The sequence below is a fragment of the Branchiostoma floridae genome, chromosome 18, assembly GCF_000003815.2.
Source record: "Branchiostoma floridae strain S238N-H82 chromosome 18, Bfl_VNyyK, whole genome shotgun sequence".
NCBI lineage: Eukaryota > Metazoa > Chordata > Leptocardii > Amphioxiformes > Branchiostomatidae > Branchiostoma > Branchiostoma floridae.
The window spans coordinates 10,528,653-10,546,080 of record NC_049996.1 but is presented as its reverse complement, the minus strand read 5'-3'; the positions used below and the strand labels follow the sequence as shown (position 1 = coordinate 10,546,080).

At 39.9% G+C, this 17,428-nt stretch overlaps 1 protein-coding gene across 2 annotated transcripts; it reads right to left on the bottom strand.

The window, feature by feature from the left end:
* Window positions 1-436: 436 nt before the first annotated feature.
* LOC118405816 lies at window positions 437-11,394 on the bottom strand. Of its 2 annotated transcripts, none has more exons than XM_035805594.1 (9): window positions 11,257-11,394; window positions 4,865-5,003; window positions 4,588-4,659; window positions 4,192-4,438; window positions 3,801-3,957; window positions 3,471-3,612; window positions 3,198-3,386; window positions 2,541-2,753; window positions 437-1,705 (listed from the first exon to the last, which is right to left on the bottom strand). In XM_035805594.1, exons 2-9 carry the CDS (start codon window positions 4,958-4,960, stop codon window positions 1,487-1,489), a joined length of 1,335 nt encoding a protein of 444 aa, XP_035661487.1. In that variant the 5' UTR covers window positions 4,961-5,003; window positions 11,257-11,394; the 3' UTR covers window positions 437-1,486. The 2 variants fall into 2 exon arrangements, with proteins under 2 accessions (XP_035661487.1, XP_035661488.1); XM_035805595.1 differs by lacking the exon at window positions 11,257-11,394 and adding an exon at window positions 8,790-8,931.
* Window positions 11,395-17,428: the final 6,034 nt, after the last annotated feature.

Genomic DNA, 17,428 nt, shown 5'->3' with positions numbered 1-17,428 from the left:
AACCTCTATCTCCTGTTCTGAACATGCGTTGGAAGTATAGTTGCAATTTTTTTAGTGCTATAGCATTTGAGGTCGTTTGAGGTGTCTAGGCAGACCCCAGAAATGTCAATAGGAGAACATCTGCTTGCCCATTCAAAGCTTTCATTTGCCCAGGGCAAGGACTTTACATCAGCTGATGTAACGTCCTTGCCCGGGGCAATTGGACAAATGAGGTTGTCCAACCAGGTCTAGGAATGTAGTCTGAGCCGTCGGCTGCTAAGGTAGCAATTTGGCAACAAACTAAACCGCCGTGGTTAATTAGACAGCAGAGGGTCAAGGTTAACTTATCACTGTGACCACACTGAGAGCCTGAACTGAGTAAGCCCAGATTCATCTTTCAGCAATTATAAATTAAAAAACATAATTAACGTAAGAAAGAAATACACAGGCTAACGGGTTGTTATGAAATATGAATGAATTTAATCCCCTTGGTCACACCATGAAATATGTATTAATCAATGACACATACTATATATAGCTAGGCACTTCATTCTTTGCCAACATGTTGTTGTTCTTACAAAATCACACGTGAAGTGCTTACAATATACTAGTAGTTAGAATGTATTTATGCATCCTCAATATTTACACCATGATGATATGATACAAACTACATGCTTGCCTTGGTCATTTGATTGAGGAGATGGAAAGTAGATTGTTGCGACAGTTGCCTGGGTTAATACCATAGTCTGTATCAAAAATTTTGTTCATAATTTTGATATTGTAGGGGAGGTACATTTGTTGTAAATTGCATCTATGATAAAGGCATCATTGTCAATATTTGAACATTGATCAGCAGTCATTGTATACCCAATCTTTTATCTAATTATAATTTATAACACCATGTCTCTGCCATCATACACACTTGCATAAGTATATACTTTTTGTAGTCAAACAGGTTATAGAGTTTGGTCACCAGTTATTTGCAGAATGTAAATTTAAAGCTCCATTTCCCTTAATAATATGAAACTTTTAGCTGCAAGCTGAAAATATTGGATTTCATACTTGTCTAATACTATTGAAAGATCAGTTTTAGTTGTTGTTTTTTAGTCCAGTTTGCTAATTTACCAACTCGGGACCAGGTGCATTTCCTTTGGTACCCTCCAATATCCCTTGAATTACATCCCATAGTGTGCTGAGGTACGGTATACAATCCCATATACGTCAGCTGTTCTGGCTTTACCACTAGTTTGGTTACCCTAGCCCTTACATCCCATAGTGTACTGGATACGTCAGCTGTTCTGGCTTTACCACTAGTTTGGTTACCCTAGCCCTTACATACCATAGTGTACTGGATACTGGAAACAACTAGTTTGGTTGCCCTAGCGTTACATCCCATAGTGTACTGGATACGTCAGCTGTTCTGGCTTTACCACTAGTTTGGTTACCCTAGCCCTTACATACCATAGTGTACTGGATACTGGAAACAACTAGTTTGGTTGCCCTAGCGTTACATCCCATAGTGTACTGGGTACGTCAGCCGTTCTGGCTTCTTTACCACTAGTTTGAGCACATCAACAAGCTTCCTGATCATGGCTTCCCTGGAGTTACCGTAGGTGAACAGCCAACAGAAGTGACATCCGGCACTGCCAGTGAAGTTGGTCACATCATCGTCAGGACTGGCGGTCAGGATGAACATCATGTCAGGATCCGACTTCAGCTTTTCGATCTGTGGAATAACAGAGAATAGTTGTAGTGTACTTGAAAATGAAATTAAAACTGACATATTAACTGTAGTGTAAATGCAGAAACTTTCGCAGTGGATTAATTTTTTTATGGCAGTAAGAGACTACAGTGTACGGTGCTACCGCGAACTTAAAACCACTGCGAAAAGTCCTTTTTCCTGCTACCGCGAAATTAAATCCCTGTGAACTTAAATGCATTTACAGTATTGTAGCAGCTGCTGTAGGTTCTCCATAATGTGCTCGTAGAGAAGACATCCGAATGTAACAAGGACCTAATAATAGAATAATAGAATGTAATAGATGAGCTAAAACCTACTGGGAGGATAAACAGCCTTTGGTTAATTGAGTGATTGCTTCTTTTCCTCAGTATATCTCCATTTTGCACAGGAGCCTTTGCTTACTACTGACTTCAGGATCGTAGAAGGACTCAAATTGAGTGAATATTTCAGACCATTTTGTCCAATGGCATCATTATCATGGCATCATCATCATCACCAGTAGCCAGGCATGGTTACATATGTTATGCAATTAGAATTAAAAGTGTTGAATATTGATGGGGGGCAAATACAATTCAATTGTATAGGTTGTCTATGAATAGCTTCAAAAGGTTGATTCCTGAGACTGTAACTTGTACCTGGCTTACAATTCAGCAACTTGTCTATCAACTGCCTTCTGATTCTGAACTCTTAGCCTTAGCTTCTCCTTGCCAAATATGGCATTGCATGATAATTGCATGCTATAAAAGCAGTTCCATACATACATAAATGATCTATACCCCCATCCTCGCCTTTGTACATCAGGCTTTTCTATTTCACCCACCTTGTCGAAGTCCATCAGATTGCCTGGCCTTTCCATGTTGTCAAACTTGACGATGTAGGCGCTGGCCCACCTTCCTGTGTTGGGAGGTGTGACGTACTTGACACCGCGGCCAGCAGTCAGGTACACATAGTCCTGGTTAGCATTCTTGTAACTCTCTCTGTAGCAGCCTTGGAGTTGCTTGGATCCCCTGGCATTTACCTCACACAGCCTCAGCTGAAATAAGGAATCAAAGAACTTATGCGTCCATGTCCCTAAAAGTGACTCTTGGTTTCCTCATCGTAAAGCGTAGATTGGTATCTAACAGATGAAAAGAGGTATCAAATATAACCTTCAGCATTGCTCACATACTTCTACGCTGAGATACCGTGCAGAATTGCTTACTAGTAGTTCTAGCCTGGACTTCAGCTTGGTTAACGACTGTTGAGAGCTGACCTGAAAGCTTATAGTAACAAGGCTGGACTCCAGGCAAGGTCAGTTCCACCTACAGAAAGTGTTCCTTGCAGATAACACATTGTAGCATTTACACTTTTAAACTAGCACATTGTGTTAAAATATTACATATAGATAATGTGTTAGAATATTATATATAAACCCCTGATTCGTATTGATAATAGTCATTCGATGAGTAGCCAGTAAAGTGTAAGGTTCTACATGTACCTGTCCATCCTTCATCCTGAAGACTTCGATGTTTGTAAAGCAGTTGTTGAACCCAAACTGGACCATCCTGGTCATGACGCCATCATAGACGTCCCAGATCCTCTTCTGTAAGTCCTCTGGCTCGGAGGTGGGAGAGATCACGGTCATGAACTTGGCCTCTTGGTGGTCAAATCGGAGCTCATCTGTGATCTGTGGGGGCATGGTCATGGTCAGAACAGTTTCAGATTGTGCTTAATTAAGTATCGCATCCCTGCATGTGTGGTTTCTACTCACAGTCCATTGCACAATCTCTTTGTCCACAATGCATCCATCCACAGTATAGAGGGCCACTGCATCCAAGTAAGGCTCCACGATCACAACATCTCGAAGGGCCAGTGGGTACTTTTCCACGTCCAGATATTGCTTGAAATAATCCCTAGTTGGAAAAGTTCAAGTAACAGTTCAGTCAATGTGCTCGGCGATCTGAGACGAGAAAGATCAAGAAAGCATTGCCAGTTAGGGTTCTCCATTCTTGCAAATGGATCTTTAATGAAGAATATCAAGACAACACTCAGGAGCAGCTGAGATGATGAAATGTAATTAAGATATAAATGGCTTTAATACTTGAAGAAAGCAGCACTTGGTGATGACTTGAAGTCAGGATGTTCGTCCCGCATTGTCCGAAGGTTCTGCAGGGCACGTTTCATGTCTTCGTAATTTTCCACCTTGGCCACACCGAATGTGTCAAACGCTGCTGCGGGCTTCACAAACGCTGGTAAACCTGGGGTGCAAAAAGCCTTTACTGTTTGAATACATAAATCTTACTACGCAATCTATGCCGCGTGTCTTTGTTATATAGATTCAGCCATACTCATCAACATTATCTGATTAATTTCATATTTGTCATTGATGTTCTTGTCTCTTGTCTCTGCATTTATTATAGCTGAGGTTACATGTAGGTATTGCCCTTACATTATACACCCAGATTACATGATCCCATGATTGTTTTTCTTACCGACTTTTTCCAAGGCCCGCTGTGCATCCTCCAGCATGGTGGGTGAATCCATATCCACTACATCGTAGGGGGTTGGGTTTTCAGTGGGGTCCAGGTACTGCCGTGAGTAGGCTTTGTGGAAAGCCAGATAGCAGGACTCAACACTGGGTCCGGGGATGTGAGGAAAGTCCCTGGCAATGGCAGCATGTACGAACGTAGACAGGTCGATGGTGGGGAGAATGATGTTGATGTTGTGGTCAGCAACCAGCTAAAAGAATGAGGAAATAAATACCATTGTTCCCAATCGTTCTTTACCGGCACTGATTATTCTGTAAAACTAAAGAGATCATAAGTTCATATTATCAATGGATTCCAACATTGACATGCTGGTAGCACATTGGCTTGTATTTTACTCACCTTCTCAAGTCGTTGTACATAGTCCAAAAGTGTCTCATTCTCTTCAATATTGTTGAATATCACCTCTGACACCTACAAAGAAATGGGCAGTGAAACAAATGAGACGACATTTCTGGACAGTCTTGTAGAAGTGTTTTGTATAGGGTTAAGGTACTACAGGTGCATGTGTGCATATAAGGAAATTATTTACAGTTTTGACTTGACCAGATCTGCTAAGAGATTAGAAAGAGTCAAACTGCAGCAGTAACAGATATCTGGATTTTCTTCTCTCATGTACCTGTACTGTTGGACATTGACGCAGGATTTCTGTCTTGTCTTTGTCTTCGCTGGAGAACGGGATGAGCACAGACACATCGCTGCGGGTTGAAGACATAATGTTGTTCACTTGGATTTAAGTTGGTTGTCAGGAGAAAAATCTGTTAAAGAAAAAATACAATGATTGTGATATGACAGTTTAAGAAATGAGAACATTATAAGATGAGGTCTTCAATAGCAAAATGCCAATGGTATATCTAAGGACATCAATGCACTGCAGTAACGGCCTGTTACTCCCTTTGAAAGACCTTTAGTCCATGGGCCAGGTCCCCCAAAATGGCCATTTGGTACCAAACAAAGGGACAAAGGGTGACTTAGTTTTTTGAAAAGGTTGATTCCTCTACTTCATTATTTTGCATGATAACCATGTCAGATGCCCAGCTTTATAGGAATTATCACGTGATTTTGTGACGTCACTCAAATCTATAGAACTACCAAAAATCGTTTATTACAAGTCTTCAAAAGTGGTTTTAATAATCCCCAACCACATTTGATGAGTATTTCTCTGCACTTACATACAAATACCTGTTGAATATATTTGGAACCATTTTGAAATAAATTTAGACAAATTTCCACATTGGTTGCCATGGCAACGGTGAAAAATAACATTTTTTACAGGAAAGTTGCTAAACAAGCCATTGTTGGATGCTTTTGAAATTTAGCCATTATCAAGGCATGACCAATGACACCGAACGATTCATAACTAATGTACATGTAAGGGCTCTTAGAAAACATTTTAGTTAGGTAAGAAATAAATAGAACTTTTTAGTATTTTAATCCATACTACAGTGTGAATTGAAATACATGTATATTGTTTTTTTGCCGTGTTTCTCCTGCCAAATCGTTAAATAAATGGATTCAACTTTTTCATCTTTGGCCCAAATGAGTTGCAATTTGGCATGGAGGTAGAGATAGCAAATACCCCCAGACTTTTTTCCTCTCTTTTTTGGTAGAGACCTTAAAAATTGTTTCATTTAGGGTTTTTAGTCATTTTTGGCGGAAAATATATATTTTGGGCCCCTGTACCCTGGTATTACAACCTAATGACCTGAAATTTGATACAGAGGTGCATTGGGCATTTGCTCACAGGGCACTATGAACAATTTGTGCTTACATTACTTCAAAAATGAGTTATTTGAGTTATTACACTGAACGATTCATAAACAGTGGTAGGGTTCTTAGTGGTTAGTTTAGCTCATTGGCTAGGTGCGTAAGAAAAGTAGACATTTTTAGCAAAGAAGTCAGGAGACAGAAATCAGGACACTATTTTGACATCTTGCCACTGTCATCTTGCATTTTCCAATGCAAACGTTTATCGATGTCTTGTGCCATCATTATGTTAAAAGTCCTCAAAATGACTTTTCGTTGTGAGTTGTAAGTCTCAGTTACATATGGATGATATGGAGCATAATCCTAGGTCATCTTATCTTCTTTCTGTAGACAACAACAAGACTCACATGCCTCCTGGCATATTTACAACAACGAGGCAATTCACAGCAACGATTCAGCAAGAGGGCTGTTCATAAAAATTAGAATCATTGTAAGGGACATATCAAATGCTGATTCATTGCTAAAATCTTAGGAATACTATTTGTTTAAAATCTGAGTTTCAAAGTGGTATACAGTAAAAGCCAGTTAATTGCGCGTCGGATAAACGCACACTTCAGTCAATTGCAGGCGACGCACCTGCCATGTACAGCCAATGAGCGTACAACGCACTGGCTCCGTGAGTGTATTAAAGTTTTCTCACAGTCAATTGCTGTACGGACGGCGCACGTGGTGATTGCGTGTTCCGTGCTTAATTCGCGCTTCACTTGTTCACCTGTGAACCTTGTTCACCACCGACGCACAACACACCTGCACTGTAACGAGGGAGCAGGTGCTCCGCACGTACAACGCACGTGGCAAGCACATGGTTTCTACAGTATATAGAGCCGAGTCGACGAAAGACTGCCAACCCGTCTCCAAGATGCGTAAGAAGACGCAGAAGAAGCCGTCATTTGCATCAGTAGCAGCTTCGACCAGAGCCGCCCAAAAGTAAGACCTTGAAAGGTCGTCCTATATATACATCCCCGAAAAAACTTACGTTCATCGCTCTTGAACGCACTTACACCATGCGAGTAAGGAAACCGTACGTACTACTGAGTAGCACGTGTAAGTAGGGCCTGCATGCGTTAACAGAGACTGTAATCGCACAGAGACCGTACGTTGTAAGCACGTGCAACTCACCTACCACTTACGCAACAAACTGATAAGGGGACACATTTGGTGTGCGTTTGTTCGTTATGTGCATGATATAGCACTTATCAGGATTGAACTGCATAAGCCATTTCCTTTGCCATTCTTCCAGGGTGTTCAGATCTTTCTGAAGAAGTTGTGAGTCATTCTTTGCAGATACCTCTATATGGGTTTTCAGGAATACGTGGCGGACGTGGCCTCCACAAAAAACCTATGGACAAATTGCACGTACGGCGGGTTGTGCCCCAGGATTTAACGATCTGTCCAGCTTGTGGGTTTGACATAAATGGGGGGACCAAAGAAAAATGCAGAAGAGCCACACTGGTCTGTCTATAGCTAGGTGTCCCTTCTTGGTAATCATTATGGAGATGTCGGTATTGTTTCCCTCAAAAGTTTTCCTCAGGCGATACGGGCATTTTGTGCGCTCATGAGAAGGCATTTCTTAATTGTGACACCAAAATATTGCATCGGTGTTTGCAAAAAATTAAATGCCGATAAATGTAATATATATATTTGCAAAATGATTTTCCTCACAAATCTTTATTTACTGCTTAATTAATATCACAGTTGATTTATCGTGCAGGTTTTAGGTCGTAACCACCTACTTCATACCATTTATGCATGTTGTATAACTTAATAATTCATTAAATCCAGGCAACGTCCACATTGAAGTTTCTCCGTTTTATTCACCTCAGATAGATACAGGAAAGCAACATGATAATTGCTCTTTAAACATTTTTACACCATTCTGACCATCTTTATTTGACGACGTCAATGAAAGATGTTGATGAAATGTTTTGTCAACGTTTATGCACCAACAATAAATATTCTTTCATTCTGCAGGACATTTTGTCAGCTTTCTTACATGAAAACGTTCCCTATATTTTGCTTTAGAAAGCATTCTTTCCAATGCTTCATTTTTCAGTCACACCCCCTACTGTGTCTCCATTTACGATAGCCAAAAATGACAGCTTTTTTCGACCCAAGGCTTATATCATAGGCAGGAGTTACAAACGTTACCTGTAACATTGCACCTTATTTTCTTCGTAATAAAAGTTTCCCCTCGGTCGGCACTGGCAGTGCTTCCCGCCCACCTTAGTCTACTGCCACATGCATAGTTACCTCGTCATAATCAGACAATTCACGATCAGAAGCCAAAAAGATCGAACGTCAAAACAAAAGGCCGACGCTTGCCTAGCCCTGGGTCTGGGCAGGTAGAACGCCCAATAGCCGGGCTAGAGAAATAGTTAAGGTGGTATCTCACTGCACTTGGGGTACGCTTGCGGCACTACTGGGTTCGAGATCGCAGATGTATTATTCACGAAATCTAGAGGTAACCACACCACTACCGAACCTAGAGGTGCCGGATGCAAGTGCGACGTTTTTAACAATGTTACTTGGTGGGAAAAATTAGTGGGTACTGAAAACATGTGTAACTTATATTGCTCGTGGTCAATTGATAAAAATGTTCTCTATAGTGGCCACCTGTCTACAGTAGCCACATTTCTCCAGCCACCTCCCCCCCCCCCCCGCTTTGACAGGTGTGACTGTATACAACAGACACAAACGTAACCAACATAGGAAATGATGTAACAAAATGTGATGATCATCTTTAAATACAAATGCAAAAGGTTCAAAACAGCACATACCGTCTTTGAGATGACAAGCCGGGAATCGTTTGTTCTGTGTTTTTGTTTTTAACCAAGAAACTGCAAGTCTGGAACTCGAGGTTATACCGACCAGCCCAGTTTGCGAGTTCGGAACCAATGCAGTTACCAAGGAAAAATGCAGAAAGACCAGATCGGGCAGTCTAGGGGCTCCGAGAGAGGCTGTCACAGCTGGCGCCTGCGCCCAGACCGGTGACTGGGCAAATCTGGTGGTGTGTGTTTACATGTACAAATGAAAATCTGAACATTTGATTATCGTTTGGTCGTATTTGTCATCATGTTACAAACAAATGTGACAAAAGAAAAATGCAAAAGAGCTGTCTATAGCTAGGTGTCCCTTCTTCGTAATTATTATGGAGATGTCGGTAATGTTTCACACAAAGGTTTCCTCAGGCGATATGGGCGTTCTGTGCTGAAGGTCCACTCTCACTACACTCGCGTCACGCATGCGTCGCTTCGGGGTTCGACAACGCAGACGTAACCCCACGGAACCTAGAGGTGACGCGAGCGAACCTAGAGGTGACACAAGCAAGCGCGACGATTTTTTGAAAGTTAAAAAAATAGCGCAAGTGGTAAGATGCCCTAACAGTAACCTAAGAGTGACCCAAGAGTGACACAATAGTGACACAATAGTGACACAACAGTGACGCCAACATGCTTTCAACAGTATCAAGGTTATATTTTGCCTATTTTGCACCAAGTATCAAAAGCAAACATCCCTTTGTTACTGAAAAGCTATTTTGGATACATTTTGGATATCATTTTACAGCGGTTTTTGATTCAGTTACAACAGTGAGATTTCCACAAAACTTAACTTGTGTCCGTATTCAGACTAACTTAAAGATAAGATTCTTTTGCTTTATTTGATGGGAAATACTCAAATAGGTCAGAATTCTATACTTGTAAACACCAAATAAGTAAGTCGGAATTACGTCAGATACCATCAACAACAAATGATGACTGATGATACAAACGACTGAATGACCATAAACAGATGAAAATCGCCATTAGAAAAATGGCCGTTGCCATGGTAACCGGTGAACAGCACTTTACCCAAAACTTTAAGCCATTTTTGTATGTATGGACCAATGCCCTACTACTACCCCAAATGTTGAGAAAAATCAACATTTTGACTCGGCCACATGGATTAGTTTATAGACAGTCTCTTGGATTACCCATGATGCATTGCGATATTCGCAGAAATTTGATAAAAAGTCCGTTGGGTGTAATTATTGAAATACTCGTAACTCCTGCTGGAATTGACGGATTTTGTTGCTTTAAAGCCCAAAATGCAGGTAAAGATGTGGTAAATCACGAAATCGTATCAAACAAGGCCCCATAGGCAGGCTGAATAAATGCCTGGTTTTGGAAAGTAAACAATGTAATTTTTACGCAAAAATTACCCCAAAAATCAGCCTTTAGGCCACACCAATTTAATTTCTTGGTTCACGGATTTTTTCATAAAAAATATGGAGCGAAAGGGCGAAATAAAAATGAAAATAAAAATTGTAAAATGGTTGGGGTAAAGGTAACGACTAATCCAAAACATAAAGAAAAAAAGTTTTCAGCTTGAAAAAAGTACAAAAACACTATTATTGTACAGTAACAGCACCTGTACCCACACTTTAAGGAGCTTATGATATAAAGGCCAATTTGCTACCCCAGAAAGTTGGTGAATGATTTCATTAATGGTGAAAATTTGCTGAGTGGTAATTTTTATTTTTATTTTTTTTCCCAAAAAATAGGAGCGAGCGAATCCGTGAACCAAGAAATTAAATTGGTGTGGCCTTAAAGATTCATAACTTCCTAAAGATGCTTAATACCGACAAAAAACTTAATACTTTGTAATTCTTGTGGTATTTTTCACATGTAAACCAATTTTCATTGGAAATTATTGAATACATATTTATCTCGTCCTTTTCAATAAATGACCAAACGGCCAGGTCAATTTGGATGACGTCACTTGGTCACGTGATTACAGTAGGAAAGCTGTGCATGACAACTGGTTATCATAGCTTAAAATAAACTTTGGTTCCTACTAATACAAAAAATCCATGATAGCACTTGTCCCTCTCGGTGGTACCAAAAACCCCTCTGGCCCATGGACTAGGTATATTTAGGAGAAAATGTGCTCGCGATCAACAAATTGGGCAAAAATCATTGAGTGTGCTGCCAGTTTTAACGTTGAAATTCACAATGTCTTATGCATTTACAATGTATGCTATAGGGATTGTAAAAAAAGTATGGTCCCAAGACTCCCCACATAGAACCAAGGACATCATATAACGTCCTTGATAGGACAGGCTGAGTCACCCCTTTCACCAGTTTTGTTCAGGGAGCAGAAAATTGATGATTCTAGATGTTGCCCTGCACCAAATGACATGTGAAAGTCTTATTATCTTGGTCCGTATTAAAGGAGGAAAATCTTTTAAAAAAGAAGAAAACTTACAGAGTACTGTGTATCGCCGCTGATCGAGTTCTGACAACGTGTCTCTGTTCGTGAGAGTGCGTACTCTTACTTAAGCCTTAAGGCGAGTCCCTCTCTGTGTCTATTCTCTGAGAATAATGGGAGCTAATCTGGCAGATATGATTTGGGCAATTTAGTCACTGGTCGGACGAGTCCTTGTCCTATATCGAAGGCCAATGACCTGTAACAAGGACGGTTGAATTGAGGAGAGCTTAAGTCCTTAATGTGCAAAACTCAGGTGTGGAATGTTAGGATAAAATCTTTCAGATATTTACAATAAACCAGTTACATGTACAGAAAGACAGTACATGATGGGTACTAGTAATAGTAGTATAGAATTTGTTTCCTAGTAATATGTCATACCCCATCTAGCCTGATGGGTCCATCCAGGTAAACATGTAAATTATTCATCAGTGACATTAGTGAAGCCTTAGGCCCACTTCAAACAGACAACTCAACAGACAATTACATTTGTAACTCTGATTGGAGATCAAAATAAACAAACAAACAAACAACACTTATATAGTCGTGCTACTGTTATTGACTATTCGTTGTGGGCAACAGTTGTCTTTAGACATGTGTTCAGAGTATTGCGGGACACCCGCGGTGCAGGATTCCACTGCGGTGCGTGCGTGACCCACAGTGACCTCTTGCTTGCAAATTAAAAATGGCGGGAGAATATTCTTCATTTTCGTCATGCAGCAGATTACTATTCTTTTGCTTGCAGACAAATATTGTCCCCAACAAAGAATGACACAGAGACGGGAAAATCTGAAATTAAACCCGGTATTTGTGGCCGCCGGCGTTTGTGGCCAATGGTGGTATTACAGATTACTACTAGTATCATCAAGGAGGTTAAAAAAGGTCTTTTTTACCTCCTTGGTATCATGAAGGATGTAGCCACTGGTGGCGGGCATTGCGCTGGAACAGGCAGTTTCTGATGACAAAAATACGTTTCCATTACTGACTGCATGTACATTTACGGAGAAAAATGCCCTTTCAAATGGAAAAAAAACATGCTGCAGGCTTATTAGCATATGATCCAGTCCCGTCGCCGGCGACGATTTTTCTTTAGACATGTGAGGAATTGTCGCGGACCCCCCGCTGAAGGGTCGCGCGACTATTTTGATCCTCTTTAGACAGCCTAAAAATATCATCGCTGGCAACGTTGTCAACAACAACAGTCGCACGACTATGAAAGTGTTGTATGTCTAAAGTCGGCCTTAGGCTGTATAGCATGTTCTTGATGACACCTGCTTTCTCTGTAGGAGACATGCCCAAAATGTCCATCAAACAGAACCACTTCTCTCACAACAATGGCCATCACTAATCTCCAAGCAGATTCCTCCAGTGGCATACAACAGTGGTGGCCAATTTTACCCCTCTGCCGGCTTATGTTACTGTTTTATGCCACCGGAGGAATCTGCTTGGAGATTAGGCCATCACATCACAAAGTGAATATCCCCATCCAGTCTGTACTTTAACTTGACATGTCCTGTATGTGTATGAAGAGAAGTGTAAACTCCAAGCAGATCCTACGGTAGCATAAGATAGTATCAAAAGCTGCTAGAGGAGTGATCCAGCTTAGGAGTGTGTTTTGCTACTGGGCAAATTGACACCTCTTGGCTGACTACACTACTTGGCCAGTTTGGTACTATCTTATGCCATCGTAGGATCTGCTTGGAGATTAGAGATGATCAGAGGTAAAGAGAGGATAGAGGAATTCGGCAGATGAACAGGTCTTTTGTCCAAGTGACCTCATAAAATATTTATTACATGTTATATCCTGGTCAAAGGAACTCGTCAAGGATATTTTTTTATGGTTTACCCCTCAAGCTGGGCCTGTATACGTCTGGAAAAAAGACTACTGTAGTATATATGTCCCAAGGAAGGGGTTTTTCTTTAGGAACCAAATAGAGGGGGATCCCTTCAATCAAAATGGGAGGTTGACAAGTAAAATGGTATCAAGTGCCAACTGAAGATGTCCCAAAGTAAATGTAAAATTATAAATAGGGGTATTGGACAAAAAATCAACGTTCCTGTATGCCATTCACAATTTAGTTAATCAGATTAGAAAGAGCTCAGAAATTGCTCTTTGTTTGAAGTGAATTGGATATTATATGGCAGAGATATTGGCAATTTAAGTTTCAATTTCGGGCCTTGGATTTTACGGATTTCTTAAATATGCCATTTTTATGGCATAAAGGACTGTAGACCAAAGAGTCTTGCTTCAGAACTAAGACAATCAAACTTTGAAGTGTAAAAACAAAAAAAATAACGAACAAGTACAATTTATGTAGAACATCTTTTTTCATCATTGTATATCCAAGCTTGGCCTTTTTTGTTTTTGTACTCCAGTCTGTTCTCCCACATAGAAAGGACCTCAGCACCACTGAGTGGACTCTTCATCGATGTGATGTTTTTGGCCAAAAACTTTCCACCCCAGTTAGTGTCAGACAGTCAGGTAAGTGTCATAAATATGATAAAGGAATGTCTTAGCTGCACACAAGAAAATGAAGATGGACTCCAAAATTTTGACACAAGAAAATGAAGTACTTGAAAAAAGAAATGCTCACTTTTATTTTTAAGCACATGTAGATGTGCTACCGGGTAAGTAATCATTATGAGCTGCTATTTCATTACTTTATGTTGCAGATTATCTATCAGTGTTAGTTGAAATGTTCTTAGAAGTCTTTTGATATCATGATGTTCAAAATTCTTATGAAAACGTCGCCATTTACATTGGTTGACCTTTTGATTACATTAGATGTTATTTATAGCTTTCATTGCCAAAATGTTTATAGAAGGGCATGTCCCTTCTTTTTCCGTTAATGCTTTGTCAGTATGACCTTGATACATATTATATTAACATGTGAAAATGCATTTGCTTTTTTTTGTACCTAACGTTTGAATTGACTATGAGATGTGTATGATATATTAGATTGTAATAGGAATTTTTTTGATGATGATCTTAATATATGATATTATGTTCTTTCACAAGGTCAATGGTTTTCTATGTTCACATTGGGCTGTTCTCTTCTTCTGCCTTACTATATTATGATCAAGACATGTTCTATGTGCTCCTTCCCCCAAAGCAGGTTTTAGAAGTTGCAAAATGTTGTGGAATATTATTAATGTCAATGCCATGTTCCGTGTGTTTCTTTCCCCTGAAAAAAGTAGGTTTTAGAAGTTAAGAAATGTTGTTCTATGACTTTGTGCTCTTTTCTCCAACCCAAAGCAGGCTTCAGAAGTTAAGAAATGTCGTGAATTTCATGACTGTATCTTGGCTTATGGCATGAATTTGATGATGTTTGTAGCATGAATCTGTTTGAATGAGTGTTTCTTTTACACCATAGGTTTTGTATGGAAGCTGATACTGGATGCCTGACCATGTTCCTGTGTGTGCTGTGGGACCGGTCAGCTATCTTGTGTACCTGTCCATATTCCAGGAGGATCTGTCTGTTCCTATGGGACCTTTCTATGTACCTGTGAGCTATCTACCAGACAAGAGAACATCAGACTTTGACTGTGAGTTGGTTATTACTTTTAGAACTCGTTCTGAAAACTGGGGTCTGCATGTAGGCAAGGTGTAGTAAGCCATTTGAATCTTGCATAATGCGAAGCTGCACCACTCTAATTTTAGCTTAAATGTAATCTGCATATTATGGGTAAAGCATTCAAAGTCTGTGTGGCACCCAGGGCTTTAGCCAGCTCGAAATTTTTTTCCGTCAGCCAATTACAATCGTCGCGAAAACGTTAACCGCGAAAATTAATTAGAAGGACTGAACTGAGACCTTGAAAAACGGGTTTTAATGAGATTATCGTATGCGAAAGGGCGCCGACACACATTGTCAACAATCATAACAATAGCAAAACAAACAGTGTGTGGCTTTTACGGCCATGGACGGCGTCCCCAAACCGCCTGTAGCTTCCATCAAGGATTTTGTCCGTCAAGGTTGACGGATTGGTTTTAAAATTTTTCCGTCAGACGCAGCAAATTTCCGTCAATTGACGGAAAAACGGACGCTGGCTAGACCCCTGGTGGCACCACTGCGTTCTGGAACTTAATGGAAAGTCCGACAGGAACCTTACATGCAGATCCCTTACATGCAGATCCCTAAAAAATGATATTGAAAGAGTTGGGATAGAGTAAAATGCAATTGTCTGAAAGGCAATTGTCTGAATTTTTTTGGGAACATTTGTATTGATCAGCAAAAACTTCGTTTCTAAAACTGGCTCTCCCTGCTCTTCGTTGTCATTTCTGAAAGAGTTCAAATTTCTTGTACTAAAGGATCTAGTCTAAGTTGTGACTAATATTTTATTTCAGAAATGGTGGAGAACACAGTACATTTTCCTATTGGAGGAGAGCACTTGCAATATTGTCTGTTGTTTTGTTCTGTATGGCAATGGGGTATATTTTCAAAATCATTTTAAAATCAAACTGTTTCCCTGATATCATCACAATCCACATGTAACTTTTTGAAGTCGTTTCTCACATAAAAATTGGCTTTTGTGAAAACAAAATGTACATGATATGAAGCAGTTATTGAACATCCAACCTCTTAAGAAATGAAAACTTTTACAGTTACTGTCCTGAAGATTTATGAGATTAGGTGAACTAAAGACAGACATTTTCACAATGATCAACCATGCATTTTAGCTGGTTTTGCGTTGAACTTCGTGAACACTCCTTTTTCCTGCCTATAGGAAAGATAGCTAATATAAACCTTAAAACATGAAAACTGATTATCAGGCCTTATTGTACAGGACATCCTTTTCTCTTGTTTCTGTCTTGTACTTGAAGGATTCTGGAGAAACAATAGAGATTATCTATCAGATCATAACTTGCAAAAACTCATTTAGGCATTCTAATTTTTTTAACAAGGGTTTTGTTGGAAAGAAGTGTGTAGAAAATAATGAAAAAGTCCAAACAATCTGAACATGTGCAGTCAATTTCTATGTAGAATTTTGTCAGTGATGATGAAAATGCTTTTTCGGGGAAATGCTTTGGTCACGTTATGATTGTTGGAAATATGTCCTATTGCTTTACAGAATATGGAAAGACAATGTTGTGCTTTCTTTCTGTAGAGTGAAATGTACTACAGGTAAGCTGTGTGTGATGTTGGAAAGAGAGGAACTGGGTTAAGGAATCAGCCAAACAAATTCAAATTTCCACAAGGATATATTATATACTTTAATATACAGTTGACACATCTTATATTGTTATTTGGTCCAGATAATTTATCGAACAAGTCTAGTAGAGAGACACTTGCAAACACAAGTGATTAAGGCAGTTGTAGAAGAACTATATTGTGACAGTGTAAATCTGGGGAAAGAACTTTTGACTGAATAATGTCTGTGGAAATAAGTGGTTTAGTTTGGCTGATTCCTGTAAGTCACGTACTTGACATCAGACTTTGTTATCCCTGTTTATGTACTTGTAGCAATACCAACCTCCTGTTGTAAAGTTTGGGACTCGTCTCACTTTGATTTAGTAGAGTTTGACAGTGATGTGTTATGCTGTCACTTTATTTGATGAGCGTGAGACTAGGCCTAGATTTTGGAGCAGAAGGTTTGAATTGTTATGGGTAGGTAAACAGTGCTAACAAAGTTTGAGCAAGAGTTTACGTCTCTGCATGACAAACACAATTCCTCTCTTTCTGCATGTTCAATTCTACTTCTTCCTGGGCGTAGCCTGGAGGAGGAACTTCTGTCCCAGGGTTCTAACTTACACAATACCTCGACTCTGCATAGTAGACCTGTTGACGAACAGCTCTGTCCGTCATCAGGCCTAGTACGCTAAAGTAGAGGGGCTTTGTGGATTTTTTTACCCTGGCCCAGAGGTTTTCTCCTCCAGGCTTCGACGCTAGGCTTGGTTGCTTGATGTCAGTATTCCTGGGAGATAGTGCGCATAATATACACGTTCTTGAAATAGTAAGGGGGTGGTTGGTTTGTGTGTATATTTATATAATATTTTTATTAAGTATATATACAAGCTAAGTTACTTGTTTATTTTATTTACTAAGTATTTTTTTTGTATTTTTGATTCTAAGTTATTTACCTGATCAGTCATTGCCAAGGTATGCTGGTGTTTCGAAGCACCGGGTCTTCAGCTTAGCAAAGACCTCCCCTGGGGAGCACACTGTATGCATTG

Bases quoted from the DNA above. Each gene is read 5' to 3' on its own strand.
- LOC118405816 (XM_035805594.1), bottom strand. From the start codon at position 4,960: ATGTCTTCAACCCGCAGCGATGTGTCTGTGCTCATCCCGTTCTCCAGC. The intron at 3,958-4,191 runs GTAAGAAAAACA...TTTGCACCCCAG, and splicing joins GCGGGCCTTGGAAAAAGTCG to GTTTACCAGCGTTTGTGAAG. The intron at 1,706-2,540 runs GTGGGTGAAATA...GTTATTCCACAG, and splicing joins ATCTGATGGACTTCGACAAG to ATCGAAAAGCTGAAGTCGGA.